The following is a 26,600-nucleotide window of genomic DNA, read 5'->3' as shown; positions in this document are numbered from 1 at the left end:
CACATGCATGTGCAAATAAAATAGGAATCTTTAAATTTACAAAGACATAACAAAAGATCGAGAATTAGATTCTGTGGGGTGTCCTTGTAAACTCATAGGAACCACCGACAGCATAACCACAAAATGCACCGAACAAAGAGGACATGACAATTGTTAAGCTTGGATTTCCTTTGTTTGCTTATTTTCTGGACAATTGAATGCTTGAGAAAGAGTATGAGGTTTATTACGATAAAATAGTGTGTAACAAACATATTCTGGTTTACTGAAGTTCGTTAATGCTAGAAAGCTGATGGTTCTGATAGGAACTACTAAAAAGTAAACCAACAATGGTTCTGATAGAAATTATCCATTTCCATTTCCAATTTTCCATAGGAACTACTAAAAGTAAACCAACAATAAAAAGCATTGAAGAAGCTAAACTCAAATTCATTACATTACAAATAATAGAATACAAACCAGTGGACTATCCTACAAAGTCAAGTTGAGAAACTTCACTTAATTCTGCTGCAGCAGCTTCAAGGGAACTGGAACTTCATGTAATCTTCTTGCCTTCCGGATGGAGGGTTTATGTACACCCAAAGCAAAGATATAATGATAGAGAGCAGTCCAGACCACACAAAGACAATGGTTGGAACCTTACCTCTCCTCCCCAGTAATCCCTTGGCAAATGGGTAGAGATGGCATAAAACCCAGAAGCTAAAGAACACTCCTCCAACAAGCTTACTCCACTGTGGAAATGGGCTGTACATGGTTCTTGCTATACCCACTGCAATTGCAATCGAGTTTACCATCATGATTGTTATCGGAGGAACCATTAAGAAGCTCCACCTAACCTCATAAAGCTCCGCAAACTCATCATCTCCATCTTCAGGTGCGGCAGATTTAGACGTCAATGTGAACGAGATGTCAACTCCTGCAACGACCTTCAACAGTCCTTGCAAAACAGCTGCAGGATGGGCACTTGTCCCACCGATCAACCAAAACTGTTCGTTTCGCCACCAATCATGAAGAGTAATTCCAGACCATCTGATTTCTAGGAGAGCAAGCATGCATAAGGTGATTGTGATGGCCAACAAGAAGATAAGAAAGGTTACACTTAGGGATTGTACTATGAACTGTCCGGAGAATAGAGACACTGCAGGAAGGATGCAATAGACTAGGAGAAACATAGACGTGAAAGGGTACATTCCCACGTTGAAGTATGCTACTCTCTGCAAGAATTTCATTCTGGGACTGGCAAAAAGTGCATTGTTCCTCGAGAAAAAGATCTCAACAGATCCGGTTGCCCATCGAAGGACTTGATGGAGCCTGTCGGTAAGATTTATCGGAGCTGTTCCCCGAAATGCATCCCTTTTGGTTACACAGTACACAGATCTCCATCCTCTATTGTGCATGCGATAACCTGTCACTACATCTTCTGTTACAGAACCATATATCCACCCAACCCTTTTTCCCCACTCAGTTTTGTCCTCATAGAAGCAAGAGATAACACTTATTGCTTCTGCAACCGTAGCAGCATCCAAAGGTTCACGAGGCACAGCAAGAGAACCAGCTGGCCTGCCTTGGTTACCCTTGCTTTGCAAATCTTGAAGCAGCCTTCCCTGATATTCTGCCACTGGGATAGATGCAGCCAGAGAAGTAGAGTTCCCAAACCTTCTGGGAAGAAGCAATGATTCAATATCTGCATCCTCATCATCATCATTGTGTTCCCCATTAATGGGCAAAGCTATCTCATCCTCTACCTTCTTTTCGACCTTGGGTTTTCTCAAAAACAACTTAATCTTCCTTCTGCCAAACCATCCACGGTGTTCTGTGGTTCTAGGAGGACTAAACCCATAGAGAGCAGTTCTCCTGAAAATGCAGCCTGTGCCTACATACATTGGTCCTTGTAAACCATCTAGAGCCCTCATGGTCACATCAAAGAACACTGTATTGTGATTTGCATACCGGTCATTCGGATCTATCCCCTCAAACCTTTGTGGGAACTGAACATAGCAGATCCTATCCCCACCTCTATCCAGCATAAAGCACATTCCTTCTCTCAAAGCGAGAGAATTATAAATGTAGTGATCACAATCAAGATTGAGAATAAATGGACCATTTGACATGATAGCGCTGGTTCTTACTAAAGCATTCATGGCTCCAGCTTTCTTATTGTGATCATAACCTGGCCTCTTCTCACGAGATACATAAACCAACATTGGCAGCCTAATATCAACTTCTGTTGTGTCAATCAAGTTCTCGCCATCTGCTTCTGCCCCCAAAACTGGTTCTGCATTCGGTGGAGCTAGCATTGCCTGCAATAGGAAAGTTAAATTTGAAAGTTATAAGGCTTTCAGAAACAGACTCAACTCCAAATCAAGTATTTCAGACAAGAAATTACCTGAATTATACCAGCATGATCCCCTCTTGAGTGGTCTGTTTCTGCAGAAGTCCAAGTTCCGGGCCAATGAGAACCATCTGACATCCACGTAGCCTTTGGAACCCTAACAGACTCTGAAGAATTTCCCCCCATCTCTACCTGTTTCTTCTTTGCTCGAAGCTCTTCGTGGGCATTATAAGCATCAGATCTCCTCCTTATGGATTCTGGTAATGAGTTGATCCTTACCTTGAACTCATCATATTCTCTCTTCACTCTTCTCCTTTCTCTAACAAAATCCAGCCTTACTTTATTCTTAAGAAAATCACGCTTCTGCCCAAAATATGCCTCAGGATTCCTCGGTTCTATTTTATGCTTTCGACAAAAAGGAACCCAAATTCTTGAAAAGCTAGCGGTCTCTGCAAGAGCTTCAAATGTCAAAAGAGCGCCACCATCATCAGATAGATAGCAAGCAAGTTTTTCTACTGGATAATCAACAGCAAGGATTGACAGAATGGTGTTTGCTGTGACAAGAGGTGGTTCTTTTTCTGGGTCAGCTGTGGAGACAAATACATCAATACCAGGAAGGTCAGATCGTCCTTTGGGGTTACGAAGGTTGGGGGATTCAAAACGGTCTTTGAGAACAGAAAGGTCAGTAATTCTGTTGACAGGGCAAAGCTTAGGGAGTTGATCAAGAAGCCATGAAAAGGCAAACCAGAGCTCACAAGTTATTGACATCCCCCATAACCACATTGCATCACGATTGGGGTGTCGAACTCTCCATGTAAGAAAGAAACCGAGAGCAACTAAACGAATCATAATAATAAGTCTGCATTGCAACATAAACACATTCCAAAGTTAAAATCGCAAAAAAGGAAAAAATATACTTTTTGAGACACAGTCATCATAATATATAAGTAATCTCCAATTCTTAATTTGTCATACTCGCTTCAATTTATCCGAATGCAACATGGAATTTTCATCTTCAAGTAGTAAAAAGTGAAGTATTTACGTCAGCAAACAAGTGTTATTGAGAAAGCAACATTTAGTTCATATTCTAGTAGCCATATGCATGAATCTTCCTAATAGAACTATTGAGGATTATAAACTTGTACAAAACTAGTTTGATAAAAATTGAACAATAGAGCGACAAGCATCCCTCCAAGACCTCGTAGACCAAAGATCACTAACAATCTACAAAGAGTTCTAAAGGTCAAGAAGCCTATTTGAATTACCAGATGTGCAGTATACAAAGAACACCAATCAAATATAATGTTCAAATAGGTATCCAGACATACAGATGTAAAATAATTACATAAAACTTCTCTAAACAAAATTAAAAGAATTTACCTGTATGGACTAATAACTGCAGCAGAAACCCCCGTCTTCCTTGTCAACGGTCTCCTGTTTCTCTCCCCAAAATCTGGGGGATGCTCAAATCCATTAGCTCCAGATCCAACACCAAACCCATCTTTCGGCCAAACAGCATTCCCATAACCATATGTCCCCTTTGTCTCAAACAACCAGCGAGTGTGATCAAAATCAGGTGGATGATTTTGCGCCTTAAATGATTTCACAAGTGAAAGCCTCTTGTCCAACTTGAAATCCGCCACTGAAGGCAATGGCAAAGCTTGGTCCTCTGCCTCAGACATGACCTCATCCTCAGTATCTCCATCAGAGACATCCTTGTATGGTTCTTTGCACCCAGGACAATGCCCTCCTCCACTTCCAATACAATCCAAATAACAATCGCTACAAATCTTGAACCCACATTCACATTTATTTTGCATTGCTTTCTCATCACAACCTTTCATTCCACAAATCAACCCTAATTTACCAGGTTCGGTTTTTTCTAAAGAACAGTCAATAACATGTCCCCTAGTCACTGAATTGAACCCTCCAGTAAAAATAGTACCTGAAATGAAACTTCTCTCAGGTTTGGGCTCATTCTTTGTATCATTGAGGCTTATTTGTGAGGCAGACATAGGCTGGTGATCAGGGGTGGGAGGTATATGAACTGTGTATGTCACAAATTCTGAACTCATCTCTTCCGTGGCATCGTCTCTCGACATTGAAACATATCTTCCTCCACTTGAAGCCCTATTCCCACCGCTGGAAGCACGATTTCCTCTACTACTGAGAGGAGAATTAGGATTGTTTGATATTGAAGCACGTGGTACTGGACTTGTTAAGCCCATGCTTCTAATACCTCCTCCTGATGATGAAACAGTTACAGTTACTGGTGATGAAGATGGAGAAGAAGCTCTTCTTACCATTTTGTTATACTTTTTTCTTTTTACTCTCTTCAACAAATCTCTGAGAGATCAAGAAACAGAAACCTCTCTTTCCAAGGAAGAAAGAGAGCCCCTAATCAAATAAACCCTGATCAAGAAAACGAAGGAAAATTGAAAACGAAAATCCCCTCAAGACCCAAAAGTAAGTTGAAAATTTTGTTGAAGTGAAACAAGCTATAAGCAGATAAGGGCTTCTGGGAAGAAGAGACAAATGAAAATGGATGCTATCTGAGGATATTGATTTTGAATTTTAAGTTCAAAAAAGGAGTTTTCGTGTGGGGTTCGGTTAGAGGGTTTATGCAACGGTCGACAAATCTAGACTGTAGATAGAATGGCATCTGACGGCTATTTTTTAAATAAAACGGTCAGTTTGGGTTCTGACGTATGTAGTGGTCCCCAGTTGGTAAGAAGTCAAATCCCAAAGGGCTTTTTTGAACTTTTAACGGTCGAATAATCTAAACGGTAGAAACAGTTGTGCTATTGCTGCAAGCAATACTTTTCATAATTTTTGCCTCTCATGCAAAATAATATTCTGAGACTTTTTGAGGAATATACTTTTGTTTATCAACCTACTTTTTTTTTTTTTTTTTTTAATCGGGTATCCAAGTTAATTTACGTGCATTTCGATCTACTCTTTTGTTATCAACCTACTCTTACTTTTCAATTAATTTTGTCTTTTCAAATAAAAAGTTATATATTAGATAATTAAGAAGGATATATATCCCAATGTTTATTAGACAATCACTTAATTTTTTGATAACGGATAATTATATAAAGAATAAAGAATACATTCAAAGAGGGGAAAACCACATCCTTCGGACATAGCCAAAGGATTGGGAAGCACAAAAGAAGACCACAAAAACAAGGATGTACAATCCTTTGCAAAGTTAACATCACCCAAAGCACACCAAGTACTTTGTGTGCCAGTATCACTTAATTTCATTACATATATTCTGTGATCTATTTGTATTTCCATTAAACTAATAATAGAATGTCAGAAGAAGATCTCAAGATACTGTTTAATTTCTAATTCGTAATTATTAAAACATAGGTTATTGATTTTTTTTTTAATTATTTTCTAATACAAATGATAAAGTAGTTTAAATATAATGCCCATGTATGTTTCTAAGTTCGATGTAAATAATAATATATTATTTTAATTTTTAAAAACTATGAACAGAGGTAATATTAGATAATGATAATGCTTTAATCAAAATAAACTTTTCCAATTGAAAGAAGAATCAAGATTCGTTAATTATTGATAAGATCTAGTTTCAATTTCAAAACAAAAAAGGGAGACACATGGGATGGAAAATATATATAGAACAGCCTGTGTACTCAGCTTAAATTACCAATTTAAACGAAGGAAAGATAAATTAGTGGAGTATTTATAACAGTCAGCACTAGGCAATGAACCGTTGAATAAACTGAGTGGTTAAATAGAGGCCGAACGACTTGCACATACCTAAGGTTTGTCGTAATAACAAATTGGTATCTAAAAAGTTTAAAAACGATAAACAGATACCTTCCATCATGTGTTGTTAGTGATTTCTATTTGTTAACAGTGAAAAGACTAAAATGCCTTTGAAAATTTGATATTTTAGTTTTTCATAAATTTAAAAATATCTAAAAAACCCCTTAGGTTTGCTAATTTAACTAAACACCCTCATATATAAAAAGTTTGTTAAATGACAAAAACACCCCCACCACCCGCAGTGTCAGATTCCAGTCACCACCGCCGGAAACTGGTTGGAAAATTGCGTTACGACACAGACCCATTGGATCTGTGTCGATCTAGCCTTTTTCAGCCAGATGGAGTTTTGCGGCCTCGACGGCCAGATCCGTGGCTGATCTGGCCGAAAAAGGTCAGTTCTACGGCTAGATTTGGCCAAAAAAGGCCAGTTCTACGGTTAGATCTGGCCGTTGTGGCTGCAAAACTCCATCTGCGGCGTCGAAGGCCAGATCTAGTCGTAGATCTGGCCTTTTCCGGCCAGATGAGCCATGGATCTGGCTGGAAAAGGCCAGATCGACGCGTTACGACACAGATCCGTCACGGATCTAGCCGGAAAAGGCCAGATCAACGCGTTACAACACAGATCCGACGGGTCTGTGTCGTAACGCAATTTCTGGGGGTGTTTTTGTTATTTAACAAACTTTTTATATATGGGGGTGTTTAGTTAAATTAGCAAACCTAGAGGGTTTTTTAGAAATTTTTAAATTTATAAAAAATAAAATATCAAACTTTTAAGGGCATTTTAGTCTTTTCACTATTAACAAATAGAAATCACTAACAGCACATGATGGAAGATACCTGTTTGCCATTTTTAAACCTTTTAAGTATCATTTTGTCGTTTCAGCAAACCTTGGGTATGCGCAAGTCATTTGGACTTAAATAAATATTCAAAATTGGGGTCACCTTCAGTGGCCAGCTTTTGACCTTGCTCCATGAAAATAGACATGCTTTGTCACTTAAATCATCTGCCTTACTGGCTCCTGTTGTTGCTATGTTAAACGATAATCATGCAAGCTGCGCGCCTTGCAGGCCATACAATTTCTTATGCATAACACTATTGGCAACATAAAAAAAAAATACAAACAAGGGCAGATGCCGAAACAGGAGAAAGAGATCAAGAGTTGAGGTTGGTGAAGTATGAGGTTCTTTTATCTTTCTAAAACATATGTCGAGAAATGGTTCACATTTTGAGATCATCTCGTCTTCACTCGAGGACATATAATTGATGAAAGAGTATACTGTATTTAAAATTTCATTAACCCACGTGTCTTTGGCCACCACAGAAGCTCAACGATGCTGCAAAAATTACCAACTGTTGATTCCGGTGTTGAATTCTTTACTCTTTACATACACTCCGAACTAAAAAACATAAACCCTCTTAAATGATTCCAAACTAAATACCACTAAAGTTAATTAGGACCAGTTCTCTTTAGACTTCTTCCCATGCATGAACAAACACAACAAACAGAGCCGGCACGTCAAAACAAACTCAACCCAGTTCCATTTCATTTATACGCTAATACAAAGCTTTCGTCTTCACATTCTTCATTTTACGCACATAATCTCCTTTCCAAACTACTCTTTTCATGAGACCATGTCTCTTAATCTGAACATCATTTTCTTCATCGCAATCTCACTCTCTCTCAAAAGTATTCACTCTCAACAGGTACAAGCTCCAACATCATCATTAACCTGCAATGGTATATTCTTATCCTACACTCACACCACAGGCTATCCCATCCCACCAATTAACTCACCTAACCAGCCTTACAGGTTCGAGTCCACTCTCACCATTCTCAACAACGGCCTCGATGAACTCAAATCATGGAGAGTTTTTGTTGGGTTTCAACATGAAGAGGTTTTGGTTTCTGCAAGTAATGCTGTTTTAGGTGATGGGTCTTCTCTTCCTGCTTCTGTTGGCAACGGCACCGTTTTTGCCGGCTTCCCAAAGAGTGACCTTAAGTCTGCTGTTGAAACAGCGTGGGATGTAAGCCAGATGGAGGTTCAGATCCGATTGGTGGGTACTCAGTTTGGTGTTGGAGCTCCGAATGTTCCCATGCCCAATAATATCTCTCTTGCCAATGATGGTTATACATGTCCCCTTCCTACATTTGAAGGTAAAGTAGTTTTAATTATGCTAATCTGTTCTTTGATTGTTTTCGCAAAGTTATTTCTAAATGCTGTTTCCAGAAGCTCTTATGGGCCATTGTTGGATCCTCTGATTCTTCCTCGAACATATTGTTTCTATAGTATTTAATATCCATTGGTATTTACCCCTTACATCAGAACCTCTTGTATCCTCACATTCTCTCTTTCTTTACTTACTTATCTCATAATATTGAATTAGTTCTAACTCTTCTATTTATAGGTAAAATAAGACATTCTTATTCTACAAAGATTCATATTCATATTCCTAATAGAACTCCTCTAATTTAAATCATTCATATATTTTAACTTAAATAGAATCTTAAACCAATTCTTTTTAGAAAAGGAAACACTTATTCTCAATTACAAATTCCTAAATTAGAAATTTGTCTAAAACTTAAAAAAAAAAATTCTTCTTGTTGACCTTTTCTTCATCAATTACCAAAATGTTTTCGCATTCCAACAGATATGTCTCTTTATACGAATTGTAAAGGAACTACGGCAGGTAGTGGCTGACAGAGTAAAGATATAGGCTAACAAGTAATGAGGACTTATTAGCCAATTGGAGAGAACAGCGGATTTTGCTAGTTTTGGCTGTCTAAACATGACCCTTCATGAAGAATTACCTTTTAGAAATATATTCCATTGGACACCAAGGCATAAACTTACTATAATAAAACGATGACATAAGCTACTCTTTTGGGTTTTGAGTTCAAGGGAAAAGTCTACTACATATTTAATTCAACTCATAAAGTAGTATTAGTTTCTTAGTTATAGCGTGAGATGTAGACAATTGGAAAGAAGGGGGAATTTCGCTGGTTTTGGTACTAGAAACATGACTACTCTTCATGAAGAATTACTTATTAGGTCTTTTGCTACTTCTAATTTATAATGGCAGGAAGAACAATTTTCAGAGTAACATAAATAATGATAAACGGAAGAGAAATAATAATTTCCTGATAGTATGGTCAACAAACTGTGGTTTTGCAGGGAACAATCAGATGCAACTATGCTGCATTAGAGACCCAAGTTCTAGAACAAATATCACAGTGGAAGACCAAGATGGGGATCTTATCTTAATGTACGATGTGATCAGGGCGTATGACACAAATTACTGGGCACAAGTGTCAATCTCCAACCATAACCCTCTCGGGCGCCTTGATAACTGGAAATTAAGCTGGGAGTGGATGAGGGAAGAATTTATCCATGCCATGAAAGGAGCATACCCTCATGCTGTTGACACATCAGAATGCATCTATGGACCGCAAGGTCGGTACTATCGGGATCTGGATTTTTCAGCAGCATTGAATTGTGAAAGAAGGCCTACAATTATTGACCTACCTCCAACAAGAGCAAATGACACAAATCTTGGGAGAATTCCCTTCTGTTGTCGAAATGGGACAATTCTGCCTCGTAACGTGGATCCTAGCAAGTCTACCTCAATTTTCCAAATGGAAGTCTACAAAATGCCACCAGACATCAACAGAACTGAGCTTATCCCTCCCCAGAACTGGAAGATTAATGGCACACTAAATCCGGAATATCAATGTGGGTCTCCCGTTCAAGTGCTCCCAAGTAGATTCCCAGATTCAAGTGGGTTACCTACAGAATCAACAGCAATTGCTAGTTGGAAAGTGGTTTGCAACATTACACAGGCCAAGCAGGGAACACTGGGAAGACTGACAAGTCCAAGGTGTTGTGTATCATTTTCAGCCTTCTTCAATGATTCTGCCATCCCTTGTAGCACATGCGCCTGTGGCTGCAACAACAGTCCTAGTCAAACATGCAGTGTTACTGAGCCAGCTCTCCTTGTACGGCCTGATGCTCTTCTTGTTCCCTTTGAGAATCGTACAGTTGAAACTTTAGATTGGTATGCAATGAAAGGTTTTAGTGTTCCTAATCAATTGCCCTGTGGGGATAACTGTGGAGTTAGCATCAACTGGCATTTATTATCAGATTACAGAGGTGGCTGGACTGCAAGGATCACTCTTTTTAACTGGGGCGAAACTGATTTTCCGGACTGGTTCGCTGCGGTTCAGTTAGACAAGGCAGCGCCAGGTTTTGAAGGAGTTTATTCTATCAATGGAAGTGTGCTGCCTGGTTCCAATAATACAATATTCTTGCAGGGTTTTCCAGGTTCGAATTATCTTGTGGCAGAAAAGGATGGGGACAACCCAAGAAAAGATCCCCGGGTTCCTGGAAAGCAGCAGTCACTAATTTCATTTACAAAAAAGACAACCCCTAATATTGATGTGGCAACAGGAGATGGATTTCCAACAAAAGTAATCTTTAATGGCGAGGAATGTGCACTTCCCACAATGCTTCCAAGCAGTGGCTGTAAGATGAATGTGGCTACTAGCCTTTTTGGCTTAATAATTCTTCTAGCTCTCTTTTTAATGCACTGACTACCTTCTTCAGTAGTCTTCATAGTTGCTCCAAATTCTTCAATTCATTTTAGGGCCATACTACAGGTTTTTCAATTTAGTTATTGGTGTGACTATTTCAGAAGCTCCATGAGGTTTGTCAGTTTGTGTTGTTCCTATGTTTTGAGATATTGATGGGAAGGTTTATGTTGTTATCCAAATGTAACTTTAGCATCCAGTCAACGCAATTTACTTAACAGTTTGTTTACATATGTGAATGAAAATAGTGCGCAAACAGTGCTTTCTTTTTTAACAATTAGAGTTGTATTTGTGTTGAATGCGTCAATATACAATTTGTTATTAAACCTAAAATTCACAAGGAGCCTAAAAGAATTAATAATACCAAGGAAAAAAAAAAAAAAGAGGAGAAAGAAAATTCAGTAGAAGTGGAAGAATAAAGAGCCTGTAAGTGTACCCCTATCTAGAGTCAAAATAATCCAAAATATAAAATTTTAAATTCAGCAAAAATGGCAGGTCCATTAGTTTTTAGGGCTTCTAAATTCCAATAGTAGATGCAAATCACAATAAAGATTTAATTTTAAGAAGTTCTTTCAGGATTAACAAGAAAAGAATGAATAGGATGTCTCTAACAGAGAAAGCTTTAGAAAAAGAACAGCCATCATAGTTGGAGTCAAATTTCAGCTAGCACATGCCTTGCTGAAAGAAAACAAAAGAAATTTGAACTAATTAATAATCACTTATTATGAAATATCCTGATCCAGATTCAAAAGAAATTTTTTTTTTATAGATTTTCTGAATGTAGGAGAAACTGACCTACAAAAATGGTCCGCGCAAGGTAGATTCTTGATCATCAAAGTACTCAATAGGAAGTAGAGGCTGATCAGGCATAAACTGGGACATACTTTCACCCTTGAACTCAACCATTGAGGAGTTTCTAGAATGCTGAGCAGCGTCTCCCAGATACGTATATTCATATTCCTCGGCTGGGGAAAATGAATTTGTAAAGGGAGCCATTGCTACAGCAGTACTCCTAAAAGGATAATCATGAATAGGCAAATCAGTTACGGAATAGAAACTTGATTCAGGACTCCTGGAGTCAAAATTGTTCCTTTGATCAACGTAAGGCATGCCAACTCCTCTAGAGTTAAATCCGGTGGCTTCTGGGATGGCCAGGCTTGGCACTGAAACTTTACCCGAAAAGGTAGCTGCTTGAGAAGAATGACCAAAAATTGACTTTTCGGGATCCATATAGACTCGGGATTGTCCAATCTCATGTGGAGACTCAGTTAGCCTTTGAAGATGCAAACGATATTTCTGTAACAAGGTAAGGTAAAGGCATTCTTCAATATTTTCGATCCACACAGAAATACTAATATTAAGATTATGTAACAATTACCTGAAGGTGGCTGGCTACATTTTCTCTGGTGAGACCAAAAACATTCATTTCTTTCATGCGTTCCAAAATTTTCTTTGGAACAGCCCCTGCATTAATATTGAGTCATTAGAAAATGGGTAATACACATCATTTTGCAAGGATTAGGTTAAGTTAAAAGAAGAACATGCATACAAAAAAAATGAGGGAGCAACTTTTACAATACAGAAAGAAACAGAACAGATTTATCCAAACAGAATCCATTTGTTCGTGGTCTTTAACACCTTTAACACCCACCTTGGTACCAACAGAAGCTATTCTGCATATTAATCATTTTCTAGAACCTCGAATCCAAGTAAACCAATGAACAATCACTTTCAAAATCTCGTATGAGCTGATTTCCCATCAGTTATGAATACTAATTGGTCTTGATTACCTTAAACGGGAGTGCTAAGACTTTTATTATTACCTTATCAATCTGTATATTAGAAAGCTAATTAAGTTTTTTTCACCTCATGCACCATGAAATATATTAAACAAGTTTGAGTAAGGTAATTCATAGAGAAAAAAAAAAAAAATTCATACTATCACGGCCCAGTTGATTAACAGCTGTGACAAACTTCTGATGCAGCTCCTGTGTCCAAGTTACCCGTGGCTTCTTTCCACTGGTCACCTCATCAAGGGCCTCATCTTCTTGATCATCATTTAATCTTCTTTTCAATGTTTGATTATTTCCTTCAATTCGTCGGGGTTCATTATCTGCATTTTTAGATTGATTTATCTCCAGGGCACCACCTGTTACATTTCTTGGTTGGTTTAGTTCTTTAAACCCAGTATATTTCTTGCGAATAACATGTTGCCATAGGACTTTTATTTTCTCCATGGAAACAGGTTTCACCAAATAATCACAAACACCCTGAATGATACCCTTGAGAACAACTTCTTTTCCATCTTCTGCCGATATCACTACATATAGTACCATCACATAATTAATTATATAACTAAGCGAGTAATGATTTAGTAAAAGGTGAAAGAATTAATTAATTAATACACTTACTAACAACAGGCAAATCCACAGACTCCAACTGAAGGATCTCAAGGAGCTTAAAGCCGTCAATCTCTGGCATACGCAAATTACTTATGATAATATCAAACCTGTTTTTATCCTCTCGAAGCATAGATAAAGCATCCTTTGCTCGACGACAAGCGGTAACTGAAGTTAACACAATCACACAATGCTGTAATATTTAACTATTGCACCAAATTAATAAAAAGAAGAACATTACAACCAGAAATTCAGTATCTCTAGAACATTGATATTTCTTCTTTCTCAAGCCCGAATAAGAATAAATGCCTTGCAGTTGATTACTATGGCTTTTATCAATCTAATAGCAGCTTCAGTTTTCTATCCTAGAAACTGTAATCAAAAGACTGCCTAAAATCAACTTATCATTGCTGTATAATTTCGATGCTATTAAAGTGAAACAAAGAAAATAAATTTAATAGACCCCAACAAATTAAGAGCAGTGTAAAATATTAAAAATTAATCAATAAATATCATATTCATAAAAGAATTCAGGGAAAGGTATATATATATATATATGTGTGTGTGTGTGTGTCTCTCTCTCTCTCTTAATCAATTAGCATTATGGAGTTTTGATGGGTTTATGCTGTCACGAATACGCATTAAAGAAGATAAAATATGGAAATTGAAGTAAACAATTTAACAAACCTTGGTATAGTTTCTGGAGCATAGTTTTGATTATTAAAAGACAAGTCGGATCATCTTCAACAACAAGAACCCTGACGGCTGCCATAAATTCATCATAATTGCTGTAGCCAGCCATTAATTCATCATAATTGCTGGAGCTTCCTAAACAACTCAATATTGGATTTTCATTAGCAGCAGCAGTATCCATAACTCAAAAACCAAACAAGAGTGAAAAAGAAAAGGAGAGAAGTCAAAGTCCAAAATATTAATATACATTTATTGATTTTTTTACTAACATGGTAAGGAAATCCACCAAGATATTTATTTCCTTTCCCTTTTATCCTCTTTTATTATTTTCTTCTTTCTTTCTTTATAACCCTTCCTCGTGGCACTGGTTGTTAACCATAAGCCATGATAATCTGGGGCCGCCCCCACCCTAAAATTACGTGGAATTCTACATCCCAATAAACTAGGACTTCGGTTTTATTTCCTATTTCTGTTAACACAATTTAAAATCTCATTTGGATATTTAATTTTTGAATGAGCCAGAGCCATTCATAAATTTAAATAAGAGAAGATGAGGTACGCTTGAATGCGATTTGAATTTCACGGAAGCACCGCTTACTACTTACTTTCCATCCAAAGCGCTTTCTTCCATAATTGAGTGCTGGTTCAATACTTATCATCTTTCATTATTTATGACTGTTCATTTAACCTGTCTTAATCATTACTGCCTCTTCTTCTCTTTTCTTAAAAAATTACAAATTATATTTTAATTTCGGGTCAGCGAGTTCAATTAAAATTAATCAGGTAACAAAGGATACAAAACAAAACGCTTGATTCAAACATCCAGCGCTATTGCTTTTCTTTACATATATAATAATGTTCTCAATAAGCAATATAATATGTACACATCAATAACGTCTCTGTTCAATTGAACCACAGCATATATATAAATTACTGGATTCAAACATTAGGAAAGAATGTTAATACAATCCATTCTGAGAGCATCATTCACCATAATCCCTCATCTAAACGGACAGAAGTTGCCCATATATTAGCATCCTCCTGGCTTTACAACATCGGCCATAGCATCAATAAAGCTGGAGCTCATACACTTCTTCAATACCAAAACTGAATTGCATTCTTACTTTTAATTTTCACTAAAATCATATTTGCAGGAAAGAATTATGTTATAAACAGATATATCTACAAGAGGAGATGAGAAGCCTATAAAAGATGAGCTCGTTCCTCTTGTTCAAACTTTCTTAGTGATGGGTAATGGTGAATTGAGAAAATATGCTCCAACCTCAATCAATGAGGATCACAGATATCTCAGGCTATATTCAAAATTTATCCCAGTAGATTAGCAGATCATTGCATCTTCAAGACGAAACATGCGGCAGTAACTCTCAGTAACAAACAGTAATACGATCATGATTTACAAGAATAACTCTTTGAGGATCAAGAGGACTAGCATGATGAGGCACATGATAACAAGCACTGTTGCACACATGACCATTCCTCCCTTCTTTTGTGTTCTCTCTGCCTGCAACAGCAAGACACCAATCAGAAAAGTGTTCCCCATAAACATAATGTTGACCATAGCAACCAATTATACAGAAGTCAAAACTTTCTCCAAAACCATAAAAAGATACAAGCTTTTGCCAAAACCATAAAACCGTGAGATCAATTGACAGGGTTAGCTGCCAATTGACCTACCAAAACCTATTCTAAAATGAGTGAAAGAATGGGTGTGTGCATGAAATGAGTAAATCTGTCAGGGAGTACAAGCATATGGTTGTGGGAGTATCTGACTAAAAGAGAGCGTTGGGGAGAGCGAACCTTCTGCAGCTGTTTATAGCCCTCCTCAACCGAGGTAGCAACATTCTGAATGTTGTGATCTATCCTATCAACAATTGTACCCTGGTATAAGACTTAAACTACATTAGTGGCCTGGCTTTGCTGAATCTTCCTGAATGACATTATACAAAGATGTAACACAAACCTGGTCTATCACAATAACTGATAGGTCTTTCATGAATTGAGCAAGCTCATTTACAGATTCCACAACCTACAGAGAAATTTTGTATCAATTAAACAGGAACTGGGAAGTTGATATTAAATGGTGCCTCCAGATACCTGTTTGATCTCTCTCTCTCTTTCCTCACTGAATCGCTCACTCCTTTTTAACTTCATCATCTGATGCTCATCAAAACCCTGGATTGATCAAGCATTATATTATCAAAAAGGCTCAAAAGCATCTTAAAATCAATGTCAAGTCCATAAATGATGTTCCTGAGTCTAGCATTTATTTTTGTTCCAATCTAAATTGATATCACAAAATCTGCTTCACTTAAGTCATAGGTTCAGATCCAGTCTTGAAATCTTCTGAGGTTTATTCCTAGAGCATGACCACTCATAATTCACATCAGGATAGATACTAAATATCTAATTTCATGCATCCAAATAGATCATATCAAAGGTAACACTAAAGAGGAAACCAGCATACCACATCACTAAATCCATCATCTTCCAATCTAGATTTTTTCTCATTAAAGTTCATCTCCAAGTCAACACCATCATGTCCCTGGAAAACAAAACAAATCTTTATAGATAAATAATTATATATACTATAATCATAATGACAAAAATAAACTTAGAGCAAATAGCTGCAGACCATTAAGTGGGTGAATAATTTAATATGTACTAATCAAATATATATAATCATGGGAAAAAATGAAAAGGCTTTGCATGGTTATAGGAGGAAGATCAGGATGGCCACGTATGCTTAATGTTTCCAGCAGCCAGATTAACTATTCTGACCTCTTTTTGCTGCTGCAAGCGTTTCAAATATGTTGATTGTTTTCTCCGGAGGTCCATTGAAAGGTTCTGAAGATCTGTTGCAAGAGAACGCTGCCCACAAAAATAAATAAATAGAGTAAAATAGAATAATGTTGAACATTATAAAAACATGTATATTTATATGTAATAAGAATTTCAAGATAATAAATACTAAGAACATTTTGATCTTAGCCAATACATAACTTTACTCCAAACAGTGAATATAGCAATTATCAGAATTATACCTGTACATTTTTTCTAATATTTGAGTCCTCTGAAGAGCCAGTCACAGGAAGTTTCTGTAATCTCTTCTCTGACCTCCTTAATAGATCTGTAATCTCATGTGTAAGAACTTCGATTGTACATTGATCTTCTTTGCCATCTCCAAAGGATGGCATTAAAGCCTTGGCATGAGCCTTGGTTAATTCTGCCATCTTAAGCCGAGCACGTTGTATATTCACCGCTATTTCTTCAGAGTCATCCACCCATGCTGGTGGTAGACCTACTGTAAATGCATCCCTACTACACCAAGGATACAATTTTTCACATAGGAGAATCTCACAAATTTTAATATGCACACTTGAAAAATACATATGGCTTCAAAAACAAAATGTCATATCAAAATCTGATGCCTGAATAGCTAACAAATGTACATTCACTTCACTTGTGTCATGGAATGATGGATATCCGCAGCATCCTGTAAGGCTCTTTCCAATCACTCTAGACCCCACCCACTCTATCAAAAATTTCGCTTAATTTTTCAAAAGTAGCAGTAAGGCTCTGTTTGGAGTTGATTTTCATAATCTAACAGTGTTCTCGAACAATCTGAAGTTGATTAGGTGTTTGACAAGTCCTTAGATTAAACAATAATAAACAAGCAACTACAATGCCGTTTAAGGACAACCTAAACTGTAGAAGAAAAAAGCTCACACACGCATGCCTAGTATTCAGACATATATAAAATATAAATTCCCAAACATAAGAGAATTTTTGGACTTAGCTTACAGTTAGTTACCAATTAGATAGAACTCAAAACTTCCTTTAGTTTTCTCTTTCTTTCCTTCGTATTTCGAACATCCAAACAAACGAAATTTGCTTTTAAATAATTGTAACAACAATTAAAAGAAATTAAAAACATACCTAGAAGGGCTAGGATCTTCAGTGCTGAGAGGAGTATAAGAAGAGCGATTGGAGCGAAGAAACGAACCACTCACCATTTCAATAACGGGACCGGTCGAACCGGACGCCGATGAAGAGAGTGGAGCACGCACGCTCTTTAATGCATCTCTTTTCTTTTTGTACAGTGCCGTCCGGTTTCTCGTTGCCATTGGAAAACGGAAACGAAAACGAAAACGAAATCCAAGGTCAAGAATTCTCCGATCGTAATTTGAATTTGAATTTGGTGTAAAATTGCAGAATGAAGAAATTGTTTTTTTATAGTTGAAATTAAAATATAAGGGTTTTGGAAGAAGTTGAAATTGAAGGAATCTTAGGAATGAATCACAAGCTTACTTTGAAACCAAACGCTAATTTGCGCCTTTTTTTTATGGGTCTAACTGGGTTTCTATGGCTCTGACTTATGAGAAACAAAGGCCCAAATCTAATATACTGAGCCCAGAAAGTAGGGCTTCTGTTTACTTTTTGTCTTATGGTTTGAATTTCGGTGGGTGCACAATCATCTAACCTTCCTGAGATCTTTGATTGCGTATATGATAATTTATTCAGAAATTAGCTTTTGTTAAGTTAAAACTTTAATGAAGTTGAAGTTGCATTTCAATAGTGGACTATGGAAATGAAATGCTAGCCGCCAGTACTTTCCAGAAAATAAAATAAAAAGCCGAGTAAACAGAAAAGCTAAAAGACAACAACACGCGTATCTGAATGAAACTTAAGGCTCTATATTAGTTTAAGTAAGCTCGGGTTATTAATAAATAAATAAAAGTGGTGGGTCGCTCTTTGGTAGTTGACAGTAGTTTANGGCCCAAATCTAATATACTGAGCCCAGAAAGTAGGGCTTCTGTTTACTTTTTGTCTTATGGTTTGAATTTTGGTGGGTGAACAATCATCTAACCGTCCTGAGAACCTTTGATTGCGTATATGATAATTTATTCAGAAATTAGCTTTTGTTAAGTTATAACTTTAATGAAGTTGAAGTTGCATTTCAGTAGTGGACTATGGAAATGAAATGCTAGCCGCCAGTACTTTCCAGAAAATAAAATAAAAAACCGAGTAAACAGAAAAGCTAAAAGACAACAACACGCGTATCTGAATGAAACTTAAGGCTCTATATTAGTTTAAGTAAGCTCGGGTTATTAATAAATAAATAAAAGTGGTGGGTCTCTCTTTGGTAGTTGACAGTGGTTTACGTTAAAAGGCGGGAGTTGATTGTCATTTTGGGTGGAGAAACCTTGTCCAGGAAGGATTCATATCCACATGTAACCCACAAAAAGGTTTCACGTTTCCTCTTGGAATATCACTCGGGCTCGGTTCCTTCGCTTCTCTCTCTGTGCAACTTCACGTTATTTATGTGCTTATAAAGACAGATTTTGAGATACCAGTAGCTTTAGTATCAAAAAAGAAAGTTGGGGGGTTTAGGCATCTGAATTGGGAATTTAATTAACGCAAGCTTCAATGGATTTTGATAGATACTTTGGTTTATCTACTTCTTCAAAGAACTATCAGTCTACTATCAAGTCTCAATTTGGTTTGTCTCAAAATCTTCATTTCTATTCTATTATAATTTTTATTTTCTTTTTGTGATTTATTTGTGCTGAATGTTTAGGTGTTATTGAAGCAGATTTTTGCATTGATTTGGATGAGATAGAAGAAGATGATGAGGAAATGAAGGGGGAGTATCCTTGCTCATTTTGTTCGGAGGATTTTGATTTGCTTGGATTGTGCTGCCATATTGATGAGGACCATCCATCAGAAGTAGATTCTGGGGTATTTAATGAGTTATCCTTTTAATTTTTTTTTTTTTCTCAACTTATATTTTAGTCGTCTATGTTGGTTGCTAGAGCTACTGGAATTTTTTCACTGAGTATGATAATTACTATTTCCTAAACTCTAATGGCTTCTTTAATACTAATATTTAGTACTGAGTTTATGGTTTTAGTTGCTCTTGGATGGGTTTTGTTTTGTTCATGATGAATAATGTTAGAGATATATGATAACCTCTGAGGACCAGCTACTTATTACTTTATTAAACTAGACAAAGCCTTAAATCTCCATTATATTAAATACAACAACTTAATTCTTCTTTTCCGTTTTAGTTCTTCCGATTCTTATTTAACCATAGAACCACTTTAGACAAGCATTCTTTTTGGGTGTTTAAAGAGCGTTAGTGCTGGAAGCTGCACAGCATAGATTGTGTTTGCTTAGTTGCTTTGTGGCATATTTGGAGGGACAGGGTGACTAGCATAGGTTTTAGATTGACAAATGCATCTGAGATTTAAATCTAGGGTTCTTGAGAATATTTTATCTTGGTTGTTGGCTTGTTCCCATTTGAACTTGTTTGTTCTTGGATAAAAATTACTTCTTCATTTTTCTTCCTTCTCTCTTTCAAAGTTTTTCTTAGCTCTTGTGAGTTATCTAAACAATAAACGAACAACCTTTGTTTCTCCTTCAGTCCTTGTTTCACCACCCACTGTGTTCAACATTAAATTTTTTCTTTTTCACCTCATCTCTCTTAAACAAAATGGCTTATTGTCTCTTCTACCTACCCATCATGGATGATGATTTTAGGTTCTGGATGAAATCATCCTTAGGTATTTTATGGCAATCTGGCGTTCATTGTTAGCCCATTGTACACCTAGTTGTACCCAGGTTACAATCTGTTCATATTTTTACTTATAAACTCTTCTTTGATTTTGTGACCTAAATTTTTGTTTTGTTTGCAGGTATGTCCTGTTTGCTTTCTGAGAGTGGGGATGAATATTGTTGGACATATTGCTACACATCATGGAAACATTTCTAATAAGATATCCTTTCTTCTTTTCCCTTATTAGATATGTAAAATTTGTACCTTTCTTGCTGCTCTTTTTACTTTTAGAATTTCTTTTCTTTCTTTAACTGATTTTAGTTAATTGTACTAAAAGTTTTCTTACTGCCTCCCAATTCATCATACGTTTCTCAGTAACAATGTCTCTTGTCTTATAATATGGCTCTGATTATAAGTTAAAACCATGCTCTGGATTCCTTGACTAAGATTACAGTTGGCACAAGTTGAAACTTAACAAAGGCGAGTCTCATTCAACTTTATTGACTTTAAGGAAGGAATTGCAAAATGGGCATTTTCAATCTCTTCTTGCTAGGTCACCATCCTCAGTTTCCTCCTCCAGAATGACTCTTGATCCATTGCTATCATTTGTTTACAACACGCCTGCTGTTGATATGTCTGAAAGTGTACAGGTTGATTCATCAACTGGAGAAAATGCAGAAGAGAAAATCTCATTCGAGAAAACATTAGAGACGTAAGTTGTCTAATTACATGCTATAAAGTTTCCTTTCTTCTTTTTGATGTGTTTTTATTTATTTACTTGAAGAATTCATTAAACAAAGATCAAGTGCTCAAAAATATCTGTAAGATATTATACAGAGTATGAAAGGAGAATATTTGACAAAAGGGAATGGGATCATCAAAATTGGAAATAGATTTAAGGGGAGTAGAATACATGTGGACAAGTTATGTGGTTGGCATACAAGTGATGAAAGCAGGATATTATATTTGTAATCAATTAACAGTTCAATGAAATAAACTTGGCCATTATGATGGTTTTGGATGTTAAATGTGAAGACCGGAAATAACCAAAATATGTGCTCCTTAAGCTAAGTGCTGCTTTAAAAGGTGCTACTGAAGAATTGTGGTTAAAATGTGTTGATTTTATGCACTAGTGATGATATCAGGGGTGGACTAGGAATCAGTTAAAACAATAGAACTTGAAAGGGTTCTAAGTAGTTGTGTTCAAATATGAATTGATGTTATCCACCTCTTTGATATATACAGTTATTTAATATCTGAATTATAAAATGTGATTGGCAAGTATGAAGGGAGAAGTGTAAACTGGCAAACTGGTGAAGAATGCGACTCATGTATTACTCTATGCTTACTACATGGTTTAGAGGCAGAATTTAAGTGCATATGGATGAGCTGTGCATTCATTTGACATGTTAGTTATATTATTACTGCTATTAGTATAGGGTCACATTTAAGCTGGGATGGCTAATATCATTTTATATAGAAATCTTTTAGCATACTTTTTTCCATGATCCTTTCCCTCAAGTACAAAATAGACTCCCTCACAACCGAGAGCCCTTTGTAGAACCCAGGACTCTCACATTGCCTTGCTGTTTGCAAAGTTGCTTTGTCTTTAAGACCAAGGAGCCATAGACCCCTTCTTGTAATTGAATTTGATTGTCTTTTGATGGTTGCAGAAATGTCATTCAATCTTCCTTATCAGACAAGGACCATGCGGAGAAGGCAAAGAGGTGCGAATTTGTACAGGGACTGATGTTATCCACCATCTTCAATGATGACTTGTGAATGAGACACATTGTCTGATCTGAGGACAAGTTCACAGACCAATGTTTTGATACCGCGATAGAGAAAGCTAGGTTAGATGTAGGAATTTGATGCAATGATGAACAAATTAATGTAGTCAAATTGGGACAAGAATCACTTTCTTATATACCCTATCATTTAAAGCTTTAAGAAGAATGCAAAGATCATTATTCCACTATTGTTTTCTTTAATGTCATATTTTCTGCAACCGAATGAACCCTTGACTAAAACTAGATTCAAAGATAATGTATTTTGTAGAATTTAACTGTTAGCCTGCAATTAATTCCATCTACAGTTTACTCGGCCACTGAGAAGGATATGATGTTCAGATTTCAGTTGCTGCTGTATAACGTCCCAGTAGTCTTGAGCATCTTCCCATCAGTAGCCAACAAAGACCATGCACAATACTTGCAATTGCTCATTCAATTGAAATTTACATGTTAAGGAACTAAACCTGTCCAGTATATTGTAAATCTACACAAAAAAAAAAAAAAAAATTAAAAACTAGACAAACCTATAACTGAGGACGAAGCTTCCTTAGCAACCATTTCTTTCGGAATTTAACATCCAGGGCCATAAATGTTTTGGCTTTCACTTCATCCTCAAGGAAATCACAGGCATCTAATACAAGGTCTTCATCCATGTCTGGTAATGCCTGGACGGCTGCAATAACATTCTCTATGGGTACGATGTTTGAATTCTCATCACCATTCTTACTATCCGATAAAGAAACTATCTCATGTGGAGTATCACACATGCCCTCATGTTTGCATCTTAATTTTTTAATACATGCAGAGTTTGACCAGTTCTCAAATTGGCGTTTCTTCTTACTACTAGATACAACAGATTTTGAACCGGCATGGGCTGACTCTAGAAAATAACCAACTTCATCTTCACAAGAATTTGATGCCACGGGAGATTGGGAGTCATTTGGTCCTCCAAGAAACTTCACCTCGTGAACTTCTTTTTGCATCTCTATCTCTTGAATGGAGAAGCAATCACTTTCATCAAGACTTGAGTCACCACATATCACACAGAGATCTTTAAAGTAGGGAACAGGTCGGGTCATAAATTGTCGCGCATCTGTATGTGTCTGCATTTAATCATATAAAAAGCTTTCAGAGACACTAAGCAATGAAATGATACCAAAAGACAGTGCCACATCAAAACTACGTAGACGGTACTAAAATCCTTTCACTTGCCAACTGCTGCATTTGCGGGTTCAAATTCATACAAAACATAGTTCCACAAATCCACTTTAAGAATAAACAAATAAATACTGGGTGCACTTTTTCAAAGCAACAAGAGCAAAGTCAACTTCCATGTTTAGTAAAAGAAGAGAATTATGCCTGTGTCAAGTCTTCAAAAACAAAAGATAGAACTATATATATATAGATCTATTAAAGATCGATATATTTTGAAGAGAAACCAAAAAAAACTCATTGAAAATGTTGCATATACAGAAAATTTCAATTCTACCAGATTCATCTTAAATAAAATAAGCATCACCAAATTGATTATAGATTTCTAGATCTGACAGAATGCAAGAAAGAATGATTTTGGCGTCACATAAGTTTCAAACAAATTATTTATATATGAATACATACCTTGACATAGTCTTGCCACACATAATCATCAGCAGTGACCATTTGACGAGCATCATCCCAGACAAACCCATTCAGGTCTAGAAGATTCTTTATAACATTATACTGCCTTCTCAGTGTTTTATAGCGATTCTTTAGAATTTCCATGTCGTAGCTGAAACCAAACTTAGCATTGAATGATGCAATCATCTCAATCCATGCTTCCTTGCGAAAAACACCATCAATCCGGTTCCCTTTTTGCACTTGGTCTAGCATAAGATCAATGAAGTAACGGTCCATCGGTGGTTGCCAATAAGTCCTAGAACGACTTCCCACTGTGGTTCCTGTTACATTTGGCTTGGCCTGTGGTGTATCATCCACAACTCCTTTTGGCATAGAGATCTTGTTATCTTCATTTAGCATAATTTCATCAATAGCATTCACATCTTCAACAGCACTACTTAGTGGAGTAACCATAACTATTTCCTTCTCACTCAAATGTGATGATGAATCTGGCAAGTTATCACCTGCTTATCCCATTAAAGCCTTCCAATTAAACAATTATACATACATATTTGCCAAAGACGAGATTAACGCTAGATTGTTACCTTTCTGTTCAATAGTTTTATTGCCGTATATCAAACACAGATCATTATAATAAGGGACTGTCTTTATTCTGTATGTGCGTGCATCTGGGTGTACCTACAAGTGAAACTGTTAATACTCTTAAGAAAATAATATATCTAAAACAGTAACTCTTTAAGTTATTCAAACACTAAGCATTCTACCTTAATATACTCCTCCCAAACATTATTATCGGCTGTCACCATTTGTCTCATTTCATCCCAGCTAAAACCCTTCTGTTCAAGGAGACTCTTTATAGCCTTGTAAAGACTTCTAAGGGTTTTGTAGCGATTTTTCAGAACATCTTTACGGTACTGAAATTTGAATTTAGCACTAAACAATGATGTCATCTGTTTCCATGCTCGTTTACTAAACAAAGGATCATCAAACCTGTTTCCTTTGCTGAGCTGCTCCAACATCAGGTCGATGAAATATTGATCCATTTCAGGAGTCCAAACTGTCCTCATTCGGTCACCACCATTTTGGGCACGGACACTCATCCGTCTACAATTTCAAAAAAAAAAAAAAAAAAAGCTATTAATTACAAGTTTCCTGACATTCAGAAAAACAAAAACAATAAGAATCAGTCATTAACCAACTGATCTTTCCCATTACATTTACCAATCCACAAGGTAATAGAAAACTGTTACTCTAAAAAAGTGAGATTCTTCAAAGTTCTAATTGATGTTTTACGGAGCAGTAATGAAGTAATAATCTTTACTAATCTGGCATTGCAATTGAAGCAGGTTGCATACTTATCTTATACACTCATGCAGCGCGTAACATATTAAAATTAATCTGTTTTCATATAGCATTCAAGTCGAAATTCATTTAATAACGCGATAAAACGAATTCTCGGACAATTATATTGATTGTTCAAACAGAGAACAAAATAATTTATCAATTCCACGGCGATAGATAGAAAAAAGTCGATATTGATAATTGATAGATATTATACAGAGAGAACATGGAGAACAATTAATTATTAAAGCTGAAAAGTACCTTGGAATTGGTTGGCAAGATCTAGGACAGGCAGGTTTGAGTTTCTGCCAATTCGGGAATAAGGTTTTGCCGAATAGGGTTGTAACTACTTCGTCGCAGGAGTAAAGTACAACCCTATCCCCGAGCGTGACAAGGCTAAACCTTTGATAAGAGTTATCCCCTTGATAAGAGTTACCCGGATATGGATAGAGCTGTCCGTCTTCGGAGTAATATGTCTAAAACCGCCTTTTTACTTAAAAAAAAAAAAAAAAATCTCCTCCTTATAAATCTGCGTCAGGTTTTAATAAGCCTCTTGCATTACTAAATCCTGATAAGTTTAGGTTATTATAACTCAAGATTACGACATAAATTATTAACACAGTTTTATAACCCTTGATTTATAATAATCCAATGTCTTAAAAATTTCTTAATTAATATTAAAAAATTAATTAATTCTAACTCATCATTCAAATCCTTAGTTATATTGAGTCATTGATTGTAAATTTGTGTCATGAAATCTATGTTTCGATTAAAATATTATATAAATTGTGTGTGTTGATAAGTGAATATGTTATTCAATTTTAAATATCGATAATTTGATATTAATATTAAAAATATCTAGAAAAGAATTATGTTTTATGATATTTTGAGAATTATCTTAATAAGTGATTTATAATGAACAGCATTATTCCTATTTCTTATAAGGAATCCAAGGGCTTATATCCTATCCAAAATTTAAAACACTATTATGCAAAAAAATAAGGACTGACATGTGCTGATGTTATCTCCACCAATGAGAATTCAACAAACCATTCTATCGTCCAAAAATTGACACATATTCAAAGGCAAAAGGAATATAGTTGTCAAAACCCAAACCATCTCAAAAGTTTGTGCTCGAGTGAATTTGGTTCGCACACTTGTTCAAGGCCTATTTAATTTAAGAATATATTTAGGAGTTCTCAACGAATGAGAAGGCAAGAAGGACCTTCAGGACATCAGACCACTTGCAAAATGTAATCATTACATTGAGCAAAACAAGTATAAATAGACAGCTCCCTCTCACCAAAGAGAAGTTAGGCACATACAAATTTTTACAAAGAAAATATAAAAAACACACTACTAAAAAGAGACTGACATAATATTCTCGTGGATCACAAATACTTACAACCACATATCACAGCTCGCGACCTCTTGTAAACTTATGTAGCGATCAGAAAGAAATACTTATAT

The 26,600-nt window shown here is 36.3% G+C and overlaps 6 protein-coding genes across 8 annotated transcripts; 2 read left to right on the top strand and 4 right to left on the bottom strand.

The window, feature by feature from the left end:
• Nucleotides 1-332: 332 nt before the first annotated feature.
• On the bottom strand, nucleotides 333-4,864 carry LOC116146822 (cellulose synthase-like protein D5). The gene is made up of 3 exons (XM_031432274.1): nucleotides 3,710-4,864; nucleotides 2,384-3,188; nucleotides 333-2,297 (listed from the first exon to the last, which is right to left on the bottom strand). Exons 1-3 carry the CDS (start codon nucleotides 4,633-4,635, stop codon nucleotides 516-518), a joined length of 3,513 nt encoding a protein of 1,170 aa, XP_031288134.1. The 5' UTR covers nucleotides 4,636-4,864; the 3' UTR covers nucleotides 333-515.
• A 3,283-nt stretch (nucleotides 4,865-8,147) lies between these two features.
• LOC116146832 (COBRA-like protein 7) lies at nucleotides 8,148-10,921 on the top strand. The gene is made up of 2 exons (XM_031432287.1): nucleotides 8,148-8,283; nucleotides 9,302-10,921. Exons 1-2 carry the CDS (start codon nucleotides 8,163-8,165, stop codon nucleotides 10,714-10,716), a joined length of 1,536 nt encoding a protein of 511 aa, XP_031288147.1. The 5' UTR covers nucleotides 8,148-8,162; the 3' UTR covers nucleotides 10,717-10,921.
• A 587-nt stretch (nucleotides 10,922-11,508) lies between these two features.
• On the bottom strand, nucleotides 11,509-13,986 carry LOC116146863 (two-component response regulator ARR2-like). The gene is made up of 5 exons (XM_031432309.1): nucleotides 13,800-13,986; nucleotides 13,125-13,280; nucleotides 12,653-13,033; nucleotides 12,092-12,177; nucleotides 11,509-12,009 (listed from the first exon to the last, which is right to left on the bottom strand). Exons 1-5 carry the CDS (start codon nucleotides 13,984-13,986, stop codon nucleotides 11,509-11,511), a joined length of 1,311 nt encoding a protein of 436 aa, XP_031288169.1.
• Nucleotides 13,987-15,194: 1,208 nt separating this feature from the next.
• LOC116146756 (syntaxin-42) lies at nucleotides 15,195-17,950 on the bottom strand. 2 transcript variants are annotated; one of them, XM_031432191.1, is made up of 8 exons: nucleotides 17,763-17,950; nucleotides 16,868-17,144; nucleotides 16,605-16,694; nucleotides 16,291-16,368; nucleotides 15,921-15,998; nucleotides 15,787-15,852; nucleotides 15,624-15,704; nucleotides 15,195-15,327 (listed from the first exon to the last, which is right to left on the bottom strand). In XM_031432191.1, the coding sequence occupies exons 1-8, from the start codon at nucleotides 17,948-17,950 to the stop codon at nucleotides 15,220-15,222; spliced, it is 966 nt and encodes a 321-aa protein (XP_031288051.1). In that variant the 3' UTR covers nucleotides 15,195-15,219. The 2 variants fall into 2 exon arrangements, with proteins under 2 accessions (XP_031288051.1, XP_031288052.1); XM_031432192.1 differs by having other exon boundaries at nucleotides 15,220-15,327; nucleotides 16,868-17,141.
• A 1,065-nt stretch (nucleotides 17,951-19,015) lies between these two features.
• On the top strand, nucleotides 19,016-22,360 carry LOC116146739 (protein DEHYDRATION-INDUCED 19 homolog 4-like). 2 transcript variants are annotated; one of them, XM_031432163.1, is made up of 5 exons: nucleotides 19,016-19,326; nucleotides 19,405-19,565; nucleotides 20,522-20,602; nucleotides 20,835-21,094; nucleotides 22,056-22,360. In XM_031432163.1, exons 1-5 carry the CDS (start codon nucleotides 19,254-19,256, stop codon nucleotides 22,162-22,164), a joined length of 684 nt encoding a protein of 227 aa, XP_031288023.1. In that variant the 5' UTR covers nucleotides 19,016-19,253; the 3' UTR covers nucleotides 22,165-22,360. The 2 variants fall into 2 exon arrangements, with proteins under 2 accessions (XP_031288023.1, XP_031288024.1); XM_031432164.1 differs by having other exon boundaries at nucleotides 19,017-19,326; nucleotides 19,420-19,565.
• Nucleotides 22,361-22,651: 291 nt separating this feature from the next.
• Nucleotides 22,652-25,544, bottom strand: LOC116146737 (L10-interacting MYB domain-containing protein). The gene is made up of 5 exons (XM_031432161.1): nucleotides 25,392-25,544; nucleotides 24,554-24,893; nucleotides 24,374-24,467; nucleotides 23,790-24,292; nucleotides 22,652-23,275 (listed from the first exon to the last, which is right to left on the bottom strand). The coding sequence occupies exons 2-5, from the start codon at nucleotides 24,887-24,889 to the stop codon at nucleotides 22,697-22,699; spliced, it is 1,512 nt and encodes a 503-aa protein (XP_031288021.1). The 5' UTR covers nucleotides 24,890-24,893; nucleotides 25,392-25,544; the 3' UTR covers nucleotides 22,652-22,696.
• Between the last annotated feature and the right edge of the window lie 1,056 nt (nucleotides 25,545-26,600).

This window comes from Pistacia vera, unplaced genomic scaffold, assembly GCF_008641045.1.
Source record: "Pistacia vera cultivar Batoury unplaced genomic scaffold, PisVer_v2 Contig483, whole genome shotgun sequence".
Lineage (NCBI taxonomy): Eukaryota > Viridiplantae > Streptophyta > Magnoliopsida > Sapindales > Anacardiaceae > Pistacia > Pistacia vera.
Note: the sequence above shows the minus strand (reverse complement) of the source record. Positions and strands in the feature narration are given on the sequence as shown.

Coding starts and splice junctions, on each gene's coding strand:
- LOC116146822 (XM_031432274.1), bottom strand. CDS start 4,635: ATGGTAAGAAGAGCTTCTTCTCCATCTTCATCACCAGTAACTGTAACT. Junction 3,189..3,709: donor GCAGTTATTAGTCCATACAG/GTAAATTCTTTT, acceptor GTTGCAATGCAG/ACTTATTATTATGATTCGTT. Junction 2,298..2,383: donor ATCATGCTGGTATAATTCAG/GTAATTTCTTGT, acceptor TTCCTATTGCAG/GCAATGCTAGCTCCACCGAA.
- LOC116146832 (XM_031432287.1), top strand. CDS start 8,163: ATGGAGGTTCAGATCCGATTGGTGGGTACTCAGTTTGGTGTTGGAGCT. Junction 8,284..9,301: donor TCCCCTTCCTACATTTGAAG/GTAAAGTAGTTT, acceptor GTGGTTTTGCAG/GGAACAATCAGATGCAACTA.
- LOC116146863 (XM_031432309.1), bottom strand. CDS start 13,986: ATGGATACTGCTGCTGCTAATGAAAATCCAATATTGAGTTGTTTAGGA. Junction 13,034..13,124: donor TGTGGATTTGCCTGTTGTTA/GTAAGTGTATTA, acceptor TACTATATGTAG/TGATATCGGCAGAAGATGGA. Junction 12,010..12,091: donor ATGTAGCCAGCCACCTTCAG/GTAATTGTTACA, acceptor ACCTTGTTACAG/AAATATCGTTTGCATCTTCA.
- LOC116146756 (XM_031432191.1), bottom strand. CDS start 17,950: ATGGCAACGAGAAACCGGACGGCACTGTACAAAAAGAAAAGAGATGCA. Junction 17,145..17,762: donor GAAGATCCTAGCCCTTCTAG/GTATGTTTTTAA, acceptor TCCTTGGTGTAG/TAGGGATGCATTTACAGTAG. Junction 15,853..15,920: donor GAGAGAGAGAGATCAAACAG/GTATCTGGAGGC, acceptor ATTTCTCTGTAG/GTTGTGGAATCTGTAAATGA.
- LOC116146739 (XM_031432163.1), top strand. CDS start 19,254: ATGGATTTTGATAGATACTTTGGTTTATCTACTTCTTCAAAGAACTAT. Junction 19,327..19,404: donor TACTATCAAGTCTCAATTTG/GTTTGTCTCAAA, acceptor CTGAATGTTTAG/GTGTTATTGAAGCAGATTTT. Junction 19,566..20,521: donor CATCAGAAGTAGATTCTGGG/GTATTTAATGAG, acceptor TTTTGTTTGCAG/GTATGTCCTGTTTGCTTTCT.
- LOC116146737 (XM_031432161.1), bottom strand. CDS start 24,889: ATGAGTGTCCGTGCCCAAAATGGTGGTGACCGAATGAGGACAGTTTGG. Junction 24,468..24,553: donor TTTGGGAGGAGTATATTAAG/GTAGAATGCTTA, acceptor TTTCACTTGTAG/GTACACCCAGATGCACGCAC. Junction 24,293..24,373: donor TAAAACTATTGAACAGAAAG/GTAACAATCTAG, acceptor TGGGATAAGCAG/GTGATAACTTGCCAGATTCA.